At 44.2% G+C, this 15,697-nt stretch overlaps 1 protein-coding gene and 1 pseudogene across 1 annotated transcript; both read right to left on the reverse strand.

Moving 5' to 3' along the window:
• Positions 1-1,899: 1,899 nt before the first annotated feature.
• Positions 1,900-3,123, reverse strand: LOC136573306 (myosin-9-like). Its single transcript, XM_066574603.1, has one exon. It carries the CDS (start codon positions 2,991-2,993, stop codon positions 2,349-2,351), a length of 645 nt encoding a protein of 214 aa, XP_066430700.1. The 5' UTR covers positions 2,994-3,123; the 3' UTR covers positions 1,900-2,348.
• A 496-nt stretch (positions 3,124-3,619) lies between these two features.
• Positions 3,620-6,919, reverse strand: LOC136573305 (myosin-9-like; annotated as a pseudogene).
• Between the last annotated feature and the right edge of the window lie 8,778 nt (positions 6,920-15,697).

Consider the following 15,697-nt stretch of genomic DNA (forward strand, 5'->3'; position numbering starts at 1 on the left):
ACAGCACCATGGAGACGGGGACGCTAGCAACGGAACAGGTAAGTGAATAACTTCTGTATGGCTCATATTTAATGCACGATGTATATTACAAAGTGCATTAATATGGCCATACAGAAGTGTATACCCCAACTTTGTTTCGCGGGACAACCCCTTTAAGTTTTTTAGGGGGGGTTGTGAGGGCATGTGTATATATTGCTATATGTTTTTATATCTTTATACCTGAGTGCAAATTCTATGCAATGCTTTGTGACAAAAAAACTTAAAATGCATTCTTAAAAAAATCATATCAGATATGATAAGGCTTTTGCAAGGCGGAGAAGAAAGTGTCTTGGAAATTACAAAGAGGAACAAGATACGACGGTGATTAGCTTAGCAGTTTAAGGAGCTTGCAACATCTTGCTCAAAGGACTGAGGAGAAAAGCAGAAGTGTCTGATGTGGATAAGGACATGTGATTGATGCAGCTGCTTGTCTGATTAATATTGTTATGGACACATATGGTGATGCTATATATCTGGACCAATGAGATGCTATATGTTTTGTGATACAGCAGGAGGGTATAAAGCCCTGTGTAAGCCAGTAAAGTTACCGCCATTACTCCCGTATAGGGAACCATACCAGACCTGTGCGTGGTGTTTTTTCCTTTACTGTCGACCACGGGACATTAGGGTGGGTTTTGATTGGTGCTGTACTGATTGATTACCCTGACACGGGTAAAGTAACAATTACCATTAAAAAGCTATCTGACCTGTCAGAAGAGCTCAAGAGAAACTCAGTGATAACTGATCCTTGTGATCAGGATTTCTCGTGTTTCTGCGCAATTGCATGGATGACTGAGTGGCAGAAGATCCTAACTCAAATAGGGAACTCTATGTGTGTATTATTTATCTTTATTGTTGTAGCTTGCTGTGTAATCCCCTGTATCCAGAGGACCTGTAAAACCGCTGCTGCCAGTGCTGCTCCCACCATGAAGCTGCTCAGCATGTCCTCAGAGAATGTGAACAAGCCTCAACCCCCCCCCCCCCCCCCTTGAAGCCTCTGACCCTTATCTACAACACACCCCAGCCTTAGGGCCAGATCACCCTCCTTGGAATGAATCAGTGGCTACGGGGGACTCAGGCTAGCTGTGGTCCAGTCGCAAGGGCTGTGGAAATACCGTGGTAGACCCAGAGAGCTTGCCTTCATTTGCTCAAAGGGCCTGGCTCGTTCTGGGATGTCGAGGAGCGTCAACCGGTGAGGACTGCCGGGTAGTGTAGGGACAGTTAGTAAAACAGACAGTTTCAAGGTGGTTTGTGGAGGATATATATATATATATATATATATATATATATATATATATATATATATCCATAAAAGGTGAAATGTTTATTTCACTATCTGAGCCAGCAGAATGGAATGTGCCGGCCGCATCCTGTTCTGCTAACCGTTATCAGAATATGCAGCTTGATAGAAACACACGCTCATAACCTCAGGGCACATTTTTTTACTCGCACATAACCCTCAGGCGTGATTTGACGACACACCGATCACTCCACCACTGCCCCCGCCATCGAACACGGAAAGATGGTGCCGGTTTCCACTTGATGTCGGACGTCCATGACGACAGCAACCGGATGTAAAAAGACCATATTTGGACCACGCAATCCCATGCTTTGATTTCCAATCACATATTGCTTCCTGCATGCCTATAAAGGGCAATTAACTCATCATGCTATATAAGATGCTATACGCCTACTAATAAACAGATGATTCTAAACATTTTTCCAATACATTTTATGAGCCTATTCTGTACATATTTTGGAGAAAACCGCCATCTAACTAACTGCATAGCTAGTGTGGCAAAGGGGGTACTCTTGCCTCGGGATCGCTGGTCTCTCGTATCAGAAATGGTGCACCACACGGGTAAATACGGCTCGGGAATAGCAGATATCTTTGTCTGGCTCCTGCCAGAGTTTATTGCACAGCACATCACAGCATAGCACATCACATCATACAATGTCCATAAGCACCCCAACTTGGGTGGGAGTCCAGGGGCGTCATCCCTGTGGGACTTTTGCCTTTCCAGGCCACCAGCCTCCGCTCTGCTTGGGTGAGTCCAGGGGCTCATCCCTGTCGGACCCTTACCTTTTTAGGCCACCAACCTGCAGCACCTCCCTATGCTGCGCTGGCCCTCTCTCTCTCCCTTTGGCAGGAACTGGCTTTTATCTGGCTCCTGCTCCACCCCTTGGTTAACCCTCGCACCAGAAGTCCTGTCTCTGGCCCTCTACAGGCCCTTCTGTGTACTGCACTACTACATACCCGCCCCCCCTTGATACAGGCCGTAGGCCGTATCACCTTTTCTTCTTGGCCCTCAAGGGTCAAAGCTCCAGGCTCGGGGGTCTCTTTCTAGTCTTACTTGTCTGACAAGTTCTTTCTTCTTGTCTTCACTCAGCTCATCACAACCTTGCCGATCTCTGTCAGACCGTGCTCTCACAGCTTGCAAGTTGACTTCCAAGTGCAACTTCGTATCCTCTGTGGATGGTAGCTTATCGTCAGGTTTCTCTACCTGAACCTTCAATTCTTCTGCTTGCTGTTCTAAGGCTTTAGTAGACTTTTCTAGTTCATGTACCGTCTTTTCACCATCATCCTTGGAGCTAACCAAGTCCTCCATTTCAGTGTGGAACAGCTTGTGGTCTCTTGCCCTAACTGTCATGTTCTGAAGCTCAACTTCCATGTTGAATACTTCACATCGTACATCACTCATCTGTTCAACTGTTGCAGGTGCCATTTCTTCAGTCTGCCCTTCAGTAGTGGCATGTGCACTTATTCCTATCTCTGTGCCTTCTACCACAGAGACACTTCCATTCATTTGCACAACTTCCGTATCCGAGACAGGAGTAATTTTCGAGGCCTTTTCCCCAATCTCTGCTACCTTCGTGGCCTTCTCTGCTTCAGCAGTTTCACTTTCTGCCTTCTCTTTGGTCACTTGAACTTCAGAAGATTGCTCACCTCCCATCTGTAGCTCAGCTCTCACTTTCTCACTACCTTTCACAATTTTTATCTCTTTTTTAGAATTCAACAGGGTCTTATTTTTTTTCACTTGTCTGAACTGGGCCCTAGACCTCTCTAGTCTCTGAACCTTCACTTTTGCACTTAACTTCTTAGCGGACCTTTGCAATACTACTTTTTCTTCTGACACCACCTTCAGGGTGCGCGTCAAGGTTAGCACTTTGGTCTATTTCTTAATCTTCTCCAACAAGGTCTCCATTTCTTCTACCGATTGTTGGAACACACCTTTTAGCTTTTCCTGTATCAGGGCGAGCACCCACTGGCGTTTTTTTACCTGCGTTTTGCGTTTTGCGTTTTGCGTTTTTCCTGCACAGGCATAGAGATAACATGTGTTCCTGTCCACTGGCGTTTTTTTTGCATTGCGTTTGCGTTTTTAACATAGGAACTGTCAGTTGCATATGTGTCCTTATTTTTCTCCATGGAAATTAATGGCAAAGCCGCGAAAACGCCGCGAAAACGCCGCGAAAAACGCCGCGGAAAACGCGCGGAAAAACCGCGGGACACGCTGCGAAAACGCTGCGTTTTTTTCCCGCGGGAAACGCAAACGCCAGTGGGTGCTCGCCCTCAGGGTTCTCTTCTCAGCATCTGTCTTAGTGCTAATCCAGTCTTGCATTTCAGTGCGCACCCGCTTTTTAAGCCTTTCTTTTGCAACTTTAGGAAACACTGACTTCCCGTTAGTAAGCCACTGTTCACACATCTTCTGTTTCTTCTCCCAGTTGGACACCAACCGACATTGGTAACCAAGCTCCACACTAATGTCTTCTACTTCCTGCTGAAGACTCACTGTAAACTTCTCAAGTTCATCATAGACCTCAGTTTTAAGACAAAACAGCTGATTTAGCGCTTCCACTTCTTCTAGGACTTCACTGTCTTGCTCTTCAGCCGGGACCCAGCATGCAGGGTTCTCATACAGTTTCTCTTCCATCTCTGACATCATTTTCAGGGTGTGTGTTAAAGTTAACACTTCGGTCCCCTTCTTACAGACCTTTTCTTCAGCACATTCACATCCAGTGAGATATCTTGCAGACCTGATTTTCTCCTCTGTCAGCTGCTGTTTACATATTTGCTGCGTCTTTCTTAGTTTGGACACAAGCTCCCTTTAGAGACCACGCTTCACAGAAGCATCTTCTATCTCTTGCTGAAGATGTACCTTAACCTTCTCAAGTTTATCACAGGCAGCTATCTTCTCTTCATACTGCTGCCTTGTAGCTTCTAACTCCTCTTGTATTTCTCTTTTCTGCTCTTCCACAGAATCCAAGCACACAGCACTCTTCTCTAGTCTATATTTTAGGTCAAACACCTGCGCTTGAAGTATTGCAATCTGCTTTGACAGGTTTCGTTTAGTTTCTGCATCTTCCTCTAACTGCTTGAGGAACACATCTCTCTCATCTTGCATTATCTTCAGGTGTGCACTAAGACCAAGCCTCTGCTGCGTCTCTTCTTGCACCAGCCTCTGAGACTCTTCAGTCTGAGCTTCTAGCTTCCCCTGTAATCTATTCACCTGCTCAGACAACGCTGTCTGCCTTCTGTCACTTTCAATGACTTTTACTTGTAGCTCTTGAAGCTGCATTTCCACTGTATTTCTCTTGCACTCATATGCACACTTGTCTTCCAACAACCCCTTCACCTTTTGGGTCAGCTCAAGACACTCACTTTTCCATGTTTCCTTCACTTTTTCAATTTGCTTCAACTGCTTGGGCAGTTTCCCCACAACTACAGCATGACTCCGTTCCAGCTCCTGGATTTGGATTCCATGTACTTCAGTCTTCTCATCCAAGCTCATCTGTAGCTGGGACACCAGTCTCTCATACAGTGCTTCCTGGTTTTCTTTGCAATCTAGTAAGTCTTTCAAGATCTCTGCTTGCTTCTCTGCCTGACTGCAAGCAGCTTTCTCTATTTCCAGCTCTTCCTTGAGCTGACTTACTTGGCACTCCAAGTCACCCTTTTCTTTGCTAACTGCATTTTCAACTCTGCAACCTGATTCTGCAAACCTGTAGTTTGATTACATGCATCTGTAGAAGCTCTTTCTAACTCGCAACACGTCATCTCCAACTTTTGGGTTTTCATTTGCACTTCCTTACAGTCCTGTTCATACTGCACAGATTGTGCCTCCAGACATACTCTGCGATTAGCCTCATCTCTGGCTACATCTCTGAGGTCTTGTATCTCTTCATGGGCTGTTGAAAGATATCCCTCATAATTCTTTTTCTCACTTCTCATTTCTTCTGAGCTCTGTTCACAGTGAATATTCTTCTGTTCCAGCAACACCCGGTGATCAGCTTCCTCCTTAGCCAATCTCTCAAGATGCTCATTCTCCTTTAAGAGAGCTGCACTCTTTGCTTTCAGCTGCTCAACTTCTTCAAAAATACTTTCTTTTTCTTTTAGGAATTTATCTGTCTGTTCCCCTGCTAGCAACCTTTGCCTCTTGGCCTCTTCTCCAAGCAGACACAAGTTAGTCCTTTCTTTCTCAAACTGTGCGTCAAGTCTTTCATTAGCATTTTGACACGCTTCTTCCAGAAACTTTATATACGCTTGCATTGGTGCGAATCCCTCCTGGATTTGAACCAAGCGTTCTCTTGCTGCTTCACCCTGAATCTCAGGATCTGCACTGACAACCTCACTTGTCTCCCTAGCCGCAGCCTTTTTCTTCTTTTTTTTCTTTTTTCCAGATTTAGTACAATCTATCCTTTCTCTCTCTGAAGGCATAGTATTACTCACTTCAGCAATTCTAGTACTACACCCCCTATCTTCACTCTTCCTTCCCCCCTCTCACTAGAGGTATACTTGCACAGACTCCCACATGGGCTTTGGCTGCACTCATTGCACCCTGTTCACATCCTGACTGCATTTGGGAAACATAGCGACACATATTAGGTACAGAATACATCCCACTATCCCCCACACATGACCTGCTGGGGTTAATTGACTTTTCTTGCCCCACCCAGTCAGCAACACAGTTCTTAGACAAATTTTCTTTAAATGTCCGTTCACACTGTGCGGCTTCCACGGTGTCATTATGCACAGAAAAAAATATGTCATGCAGAAATGTCCATCCTTTGCTGGCGGTTCTTAGCAGTCCATGCCGCCTGAAACCACAGCAGGGCTTTAGGTGGCCTCCAGCAACAGCCGCCATCTTTACTACACAGTCCACCATGAGAAAATAAATCAACAAGTCCACTAACTTGCCTTGTAGAGGTTTCCCTGAGGTCCTCTGTTGCTCTGCAAGGCAACCGCAGCTTCAGCCTCCTGGCCCTTTAACCACAGCTTCGGCCTCCTGGCCCTTTAAACGCAGCTTCGGCCTCCTGGCCCTTTAAAAGCAGCTTCGGCTTCCTGGCCCTTTAAACACTGCACACAGCACAGCTGCACACTCAGCCTCCTGGCCCTTTAAACGCTGCATACAGCAGGTATCGCACCTTCGACCTCCTGGCCCTTTAAACGCTGCGTACCGCAGGACTGCTCCCAGCAGACATCCGCCTGTTGCTCCTGCCGCTTTGTGCGCCATCCTAGATCTTGCCCGCATCCTCCACCATATGTTGCAAGGGGGGTACTCTTGCCTTGGGATCGCTGGTCTCTCGTACCAGAAATGGCGCACCAAACGGGTAAATACAGCTCAGGAATAGCAGATATCTTTGTCTGGCTCCTGCCAGCGTTTATTGCACAGCACGTCACAGCATAGCACATCACATCATACAATGTCCATAAGCACCCCAATTTGGGTGGGAGTCAAGGGGTGTCATCCCTGTGGGACTCTTGCCTTTCCAGGCCACCAGCCTCCGCTCTGCTTGGGTGAGTCCAGGGGCGTCATCCCTGTCGGACTCTTGCCTTTTTAGGCCACCAGCCTGCAGCACCTCCCTATGCTGCGCTGGCCCCTGGTTCCTGCTCCACCCCTTGGTTAACCCTCGCACCAGAAGTCCTGTCTCTGGCACTCTACAGGCCCTTCTGTGTACTGCACTACTACACTAGAGAGAGACCTCCAGCTGTGCCTGCATTGTTCTTTCTAGTGAAAGCACAGCTGTTTCTATATACCAATTTATAAAGCCTGCTGTATACTGTATTTATTGATTTTCAACAATACTTAGTCTGTGCCGCATCATCTGTCCTCCCCTCTGATTTCATTCCTTCCCTGCCACTGCTGCATATTACCCAGAGCTGCATAAGGAGAAGTCATAGCTCACAGACAGCTTCTCCTTCTGAAAGCATCCATTGCAGACCAGACCAAATACACTGTCAGGGTCTGAGTGCATCCGGTTTGCAGTACTGTATGTCACAAACCAATGCACTGAGACCCTGCAACAGAAACAGATGTGGCAACAGCCTTATGCTTTTTCGTAGTTCCCACTGAAGGAATGAGAATTATGTAACACAGGATTACCAGAAACAGCTCAGTATCCTGTTCTACACTGTTTATGTAACTCCTATTCACTTCAGTAGGAGTTACGGAAACAGTATTTACTCTACATTGAGTACATTGCTGTGAGTGTGAATGTGCGGTAATGCCTTCTCATTCTGGTCCTGTTCACCCATACATATCATCAATATTCAAAGCAGATATGGATAGGATCGGAGGTGTGTCACATTATTTCCATGAACATGTGGAAGTGCAGAAAGTGCCATACAGCAGGTGTTCTGATGGCCTGTAGTTAGAGATGACAAATGTAAAAACGGTAATACTAATACATTGTGGACAGTCATAACTCTTGATTATTTCTTTGAATCTGCTAATTTAAAAAAATTCCCAGAATACCCCTATATTATGTATGCATCTTTTATGTTGTATGATTTCCTTTTTTTATTTTTGCCTATATTTTTAATTGCTGGCGATTTTGAGTAATCTGATGTTGCAGTAATTCAATGCAGAAACACACTTCTACATGCAGACTTACCTTTAAGGTTCTCCTGTAGCGCTAACTACAGCTGGAGGCTATTATACTGTATGTTACTGAATCAACAATTCGTATGATTGCTGCTTTTTAGCTAATAAGTAAATATTTATGTACTTTGTCAAGATACATAAAACCTGACTAGTAAGTAATAAAACATCACATGTCCTGCTGACTAAAAATGAGCAAATAAACAGATTATTAATTCAGTAGACTAAGTTCTCAGTCCGTGCGTCATAATTGTTTGTAGGTTGCATGGTAAGAAGTGATTGTCCTTGTACCTGATGTCAAATTCCCCATCCACTGTACCAGTTCCCTCTGCTTTAAATGTGCATATAAAGAAACTGTTACATTTTATGCACCAAAAAATAAGCTTAAACAAAATGCACTTTGAAATGCAAAAAAGTCCCACACAGGAAGATCAGTGAAAAAAGTCCATGATTATTATTCTCAGGAATGCAGTGAGTCAAAAATGAAAAAAAGTAGACTGCATCCTCAAAGCCAGAGAGAGCCAACTCTTCCAGAGTTTAAAAAGTTGATACACTTTTGGGACTGTGATTTGTCTGCTGTACTGAATGGCTGCCTGGTGCAGAATTTCTATACCACCAGTGCCCAAAAGCTAGGATACAGCAACTAAATAACCTGCTACCTGGGCCGTACCTGTTCCTAATACATCCAGGATGCCTTGGGGTTTGAGAGGGGGGACGCAATCAGCTGCCAATACAGGCAAACTTATTGTTTTGCTCTTTTCTTGGTCACTGCTGTGGGACCAAGAAGGTGCTGCCATAAGTTCACAAGGCCACTCTCCCTCTTCAAGCACAGTGGAACACTTGTCTGAGTGCATGGAATCTACCTCTGTTCTTTCTCTCATTGTTTACCAAGTATACACTTTGGTTTCCATGGTTCATGTAAGATATTCCCACACAGCCATCTCTCCATAATTTGGACTGTATGAATAGCTGTGTAACTATACCATTTCTATCTTCTGTCAAATATGGCGATCAAAATTGTATTGTTGAATGTTAAAGGGCTAAATAGCCATCAAAAAAGGCATATATGTGGGGAAATGTGAATCTTCAGACATCTATTGTGCACAAGAAACACATATCTCAAAGGATGTGATAGAACAATCACTTAATTTAGGTGATACTCAAGGGGCATGCCTAATTTGCTGCATCAGAGTAGAAAACAATGAGAAACACTCATGTGATGTTTCAAAGCAATTCTATTTTATTGTTCCAAAGCAAGAGGTTATATAGTGTGGCATTCCCAACAAAGTAAACAATTCAAAGTGTACAGCATGCGTAATACTTTTCTCTTAGTAAAACATTACAAAGGTTTATAATGACACAGATGCATGCTCAGCATCTGAGACCCTGTTAGTAAAACGTCACCTACAGTGTTTGTATTTTGCACACATACTTCTTGCTATGTACACAGTGCAGATATTATTCACACAACACTACTGCATAAAATATAAATTAATACTTGCACAGATGCTTCCTGCATAAAACCCATGCTTTCAGCTTATTAAAGAAGAATTAGACCCCCAAGTTGCCATCTAGTCTTTTCCATTAAAAACATGGTTTACACAACAGATTCTATTTATGCTTCAAATAAAAAACAAACAAAGAAACTTCATGAATAACATCCTCCATTTTATTTTCACTGAGATTTTATCACAATTTCAGATGTCAGCATAGACACAACTTCTAAGCTGCTGAGACATGTCCAATCTTTGGGAGATTTGTGGTGGAGTTTGATGCTCGGTAAGCTATACATAGTTCAGAGAGGGATTAATTTTTCCACTCACAAGTCCACAATAGTTGCTCATGGATCAACATGTTTATATTGATATGAATTTATTGTCATCATCCCAAGATTCAACAGTTGAGACTATTACATGATATATATATATATATATATATATATATATATATATATATATATATATCCCACCACCTGCGCTAGCGACCCTCTCCCCTCACACCTCCTCCGTTCCTTCTCCCCAGTGGTCATCTCCCATCTCACCACTATATTCAACCTCTCTCTGACCTCTGGCATCTTTCCCTCTTCTTTCAAACACGCCATCATATCCCCACTGCTAAAGAAACCGACTCTGGACGCGACTGATGCTGCCAACTACAGACCCATCTCAAACCTCCCCTTCATCTCCAAACTACTAGAACGCCTAGTTTACTCCCGCCTTGTAAGCTATTTATCAGAGAACTCTCTCCTAGACCCCCTACAGTCTGGCTTCCGACCTCAACACTCGACAGAAACTGCCCTTACTAGGGTATCCAATGACCTACTGACAGCCAAATCGAGGGGCGATTACTCCCTACTGATCCTCCTCGACCTTTCTGCAGCGTTTGACACTGTTGACCACAAACTCCTCCTCAGTATGCTACGCTCCATTGGCCTAAAGGACATTGCCCTCTCCTGGTTCTCCTCTTACCTATCTGACCGCTCTTTCAGTGTCTCCTTTGCTGGCTCTACCTCCCCTCCTCTTCCCCTTGCTGTTGGGGTCCCCCAGGGCTCGGTCCTTGGCCCCCTTCTCTTCTCTATCTACACAGCCCCTATTGGACAAACCATCAGGAGTTTTGGCCTCAAATACCACCTGTACGCTGATGACACCCAGCTATACACCTCTGCCCGTGACATCTCTGCACCCTTCCTCCAAAACATCACTAACTGTCTGTCCGCTGTCTCTAACACCATGTCCTCTCTCTACCTAAAACTAAACCTCTCTAAAACTGACTTACTGGTATTTCCACCCTCCACTAACCGACCTCATCCTGACATCTCCATCTCAGTGTGTGGCGCCACCATAACTCCTAGACAACACGCCCGCTGCCTTGGGGTCATATTTGACTCTGATCTCTCTTTTGCCCCCTACATCCAATCTCTGGCCCGAACATGTCAGCTGCACCTCAAGAACATTGCAAGAATCCGCTCTTTTCTCACTGTGGAGACGTTAAAAACGCTTATTGTCGCCCTCATCCACTCCCGGCTCGATTATTGCAACTCGTTGCTGATCGGCCTCCCCTGCACCAGACTCTACCCTCTCCAGTCCATCCTGAATGCGGCAGCCAGGCTCATCTTCCTGTCCAGCCGCTACTCGGACGCCTCTGTCCTGTGCCGGTCACTGCACTGGCTGCCCGTTAAATACAGAATTCAATTCAAACTCGCTACCTTCATCCACAAAGCCCTCCACAGTACAGCGCCACCCTATATCGCCTCCCTCATCTCAATCCATCAACCAGCCCGGGCTCTCCGCTCTGCTAATGAAACCAGACTGAGTGCCTCTTTCATTCGAACTTCTCATTCCCGCCTCCAAGACTTCTCCAGAGCAGCACCGGTCCTCTGGAACGCACTACCAAAAGCTACCCGAGCAATCCAGGACTCGCAGAATTTCAGGCGTGCTCTAAAAACGCACCTCTTCAGGGAGGCATACCGCATTCCCTAAACAAACCTCTCTGTACTCCGCCTGATAACATGCTCCCTGACCTACTGACTGCAATCCCTGCTAGCCATCATAAACCGCTCCTGCAGTCACACCGTTTCTGCCGTCACACGGCTAAATGTCTGACCATTGTCTATGTGTATAGCATCGCTCACTCTCCACCTCGCCATACTGTGCACATCTCCAGCCCCTTTACCCTCTGTATCACCCCATTACTTGTAGTATGTAAGCTTGTTGGAGCAGGACCCTCACCCCTATTGTTTCCATCAACTGATTACTATATGTAACCGTGGTTCTGTAATGTTTGTATTTTGTCTTTCTGTATTCCCCCCTCTCTATGTAAGCGCTGCGGAATATGTTGGCGCTATACAAATAAAGATTATTATTATTATATATATCCCGGGTACCCAATACAGAACATGTGCAATACAAAACGTGACATTGTAAGTAAGAAAAGAGGATATCAGAACATATGCATAAATACGTGAAAGTACACTTATGCTGATTAATGCTGTGTGAATGTATTAGCCATATATTATACTGCTGACGTAAAATAAAAGCTGTGCTGTGATTGTTTGCTATATATTATACTGCTGAGGTAAAATAAAAGCTGTGCTGTGATTGGTTGCAGTCGGCAACAGCTTTTAATCCTCAGTGCTGAGATAAAATGAAAGCTACTTATATCTAAAACACAAAATCTGTTTGTTTGTGTCGTATACAAATCCCCAGTACTGGTCCGATTTGAGTAAAATTGGGCATTTGTTCTTGCCAGTTGCAACCAATCATAGAGGTAAAATGAAAGCTGCACCGTGATTGGTTGCTATATATTATACCGCTGAGGTAAAAAAAAAACTGTGCTGTAATTGGTTGCTCTGGGAAGGCCTTTTCAATCCTCTTAGTGCTGAGGAAAAATGAAAGCTGCACTGTGATTGGTTGCTGTAGGCAACAGCTTTTAATCCTCTTAGTGCTGAGGTAAAATGAAAGCTGTGCTGTGATTGGTTGCTACATATTATACTGCTGACGTAAAATGAAAGGTGCGCTGTGATTGCTCGCTATGGACAACATTTTTTAATCCTCGGTTGCTCCATGTATTCCTGTCTGGGGATATATAATTTCCTGAAATACAAATTGTCAATGCTTAGTCTGACTCTTCTAGTGGGAATTACTTGTTGGAAACAACCAGGAATACTAAATCGAGTCCGTAGAATCCGTTGGTAAAAGCATATTTGGAGGTTGCTGCATTAAAATTCAAGGAAAGGCAAAATATGGAAATAAGGTTGCAAAGACAACATTTCTGAATCTTTTTTAGCCTATAACCTTCTCCGGGTTGAAATTGTACTGTGTGCAAAATGTCATGTCACTCGGTTGTACAGTTTGTGTGTGATGCTCCAACAAACAAATAAACAAACAAACTAACAGACATTGACGAATGTATAGAAGATGATCCATTGCTTGAATATTTGCATTGCAAATATCAATGCATAGAGTTGTTTGGCCAAACAGGTCACAATCTGAAGTGACCATTCCTCAAAAAGAACAAGATCAGAACATCAAAACTGATTCTTAAAGCAATGACAGCAGTAAAATTCAAATATACATAAGGCCCCAGTTCAGTCTTAAGACAATGATGATAGATTTGCACAATTAATTAGACAATAGACTGATAAGACTCTATAGGTATTAATGGTAGAATTACAAGACAATGGTGACACTATGTCCAGATATTGACATGGTCTATAAGACCCAGCTATACAATCCTTATAATTTATACATTGAACATTCATGGCTGTATGAATACAACATGGAGAGTTACAAATAGCCAAATATATCCACCCTTGGCTATTTGTAGCCATCATCACTCAAAATAATGCATATACAACTATTTCATAATGTGATCAATATACAACCTAAAGTTACCATCCAATTAGGAGTTTGAATATACCTCTTGACATATGGTTCTAATAGTGAATGATTAGTAACTTCTAAAAATGTCTTTCAAATGTTCCATATTTTTCAAAACAATAAATGATGCATACATGTTTATTTTGCTGTTCCCTACATTTTCATTTGCTAGCAACATAAAGGCAATCTTGTCAAGTCTGGGCTCGACGAAAAAAGCAAATAAATAAAAAGAATTATCAGATGTTAAATACAAATGTCTCTTTATCTCGAGGTCTTCCTATTCTTGATCTCCTTTGGACCCTAAACCTACAGGGCCTCTGATGCAGGGAAGCAGGGGGATTATTGTACCCTTACCACTTTCCCTGCTTAGCCAAAGAACAGACCCTAAGGAGTAATCTGTCCCTGCCCATTACATTGGTGTCAATCAATCTCCTACATTCTCCATGTTCATGGGTGTGAGAAGTGCAAATATCCACAGCTGACTATAGAGACCCTTTTTCTTTAGAGATTCCACTATTTCAGATACCCTTTAGACACCATTTCTTGCCCAAAGTCTCCATGGAAGAGCTTTTATACTTAGCCCTTCTTTAACTTGTCATCAACTGGCGGTTGGTGTTCTGCTGAAGTCTGAGGATTCACCCCAGTGACAGTTTAGCAGCATTCAGGCCCACTTGTCAGTTCTTCAGGCTCAGTTGGATAGTCACAGTGTATGGACAGATGCAGCATGCACTTTGAGAAAATGAAATTTAAAATCACACTTGAAAAGTTTCAATGTACTGGTGGAAATAACTCAGTTCATAAATTTACTCAGTCCAAAATAAACTTGATCCAGAATAAATTAGCCCATGGCAGATTAAACAAAACCAAAAACAAAATTGCAGTACTAGGTCTTGTGGTGCTTTTCTTCACCCCTCCATAAAAATAGATAAAACAAGATTCTATATGTCAAATTTTATCAATCTAACAAACTCTACCCAGAGTTGCCTGATAATATAATAATAATCTTTATTTGTATAGTGCCAACTTATTCTGCAGCACAGTTTTCTGCTGTAGCAAATCAATATTTCTAATATTCCTAATCTATTTATCTCCAGTAAAACACAAATAACTACTATATACATTATACATATAACTCATGAATTATTAGTCATTTAAACCAGGGGTCCCCAACCACCCCCGGGGCCGGGCCGTTAGGTGCTTAGCGCCGGTCCGCGGCACCGCAGGGAACTTTTGTTCTAAACACAAGGCCCCGCTGCCTCTTGTTATGTGGCCCGCGGCGTGCCGACGCCGCTCACCACTGAAGCGATTACCAGCTGGGGTGCCGCGGCTCCCCGCTGGTAATCGCTCTGTTGCCACGATCCCGGCGCACACTGACGTCAGTGTGCAGCCAGGATCCTCCTCCTCGAGTCCCCTGCTCATTAGTTCTGCAGGAGAGGAAGCGTGCAGGGCTACACACGGACTACAGTGTGCGCCGGGCTCAGGGCAAGCAGAGAGGGAGTGACGCTGACAGCAGGGAGGAGGTAAGTATATGGGTTGGGGGGGTGCTTATTACCAGGGGGGGCTGTTTATTTCTGAGGGGTGGTGGTTGCCTATTACTGGGGGGCGGGCTGCCTATTACTGGAGGGGGGCTGCCTATTACTGGGGGGGGGGCTGCCTGTTACTGGAGGGGCTGCTTGTTACTGCGGGGGGGGGGGGCTGCTAATTACTGGGGGGGCTGCTAATTACTGTGGAGGGGGCTGGTTATTACTGGGGGGGGATAAATTATATGCTGCCCTATGTGTGTGCTAAGGGGCGGGGTAGATAAATTATATGCTGCCCTATGTGTGTGCTAGGGGAGGGAGATAAATTATATGCTGCCCTATGTGTGTGCAGGGGGGGAAGATAAATTATATGCTGCCCTATGTGTGTGCTAAGGGGCGGGGGAGATAAATTATATGCTGCCCTATGTGTGTGCTGGGGGGGGGATAAATTATATGCTGCCCTATGTGTGTGCTGAGGGGAGGAAATAGATTATATGCTGCCCTATGTGTGTGCTAGGGAGCGGGGGAGATAAATTATATGCTGCCCTATGTGTGTGCTAGGGGGTGGGTGTCTTACCTGCTCAAGATTTTGGCTATTCAATTACCTCATTAACGTACGAGCTAAGCACAGTCTTCGGTAAAACAAATATAAAACACGAGTTTATTCACTCTTTAGTATATGAATGTAAGTGAAACAGTTAATTAACATATAGGCATTGAGATCACATGGGTAACAAAGATAAGCATCAATACATCACCGGATATTGTAGCATCACTCCGCAATCGGGGGATCTCCAGGTACGATTGTCAAGAGGATCCGGGAGAATGCTGACAGATGTCAGCCACAACACGAGTCCCAAAATCCTTTTGAAGATCACCCTTA

This window comes from Eleutherodactylus coqui, chromosome 7, assembly GCF_035609145.1.
Source record: "Eleutherodactylus coqui strain aEleCoq1 chromosome 7, aEleCoq1.hap1, whole genome shotgun sequence".
NCBI lineage: Eukaryota > Metazoa > Chordata > Amphibia > Anura > Eleutherodactylidae > Eleutherodactylus > Eleutherodactylus coqui.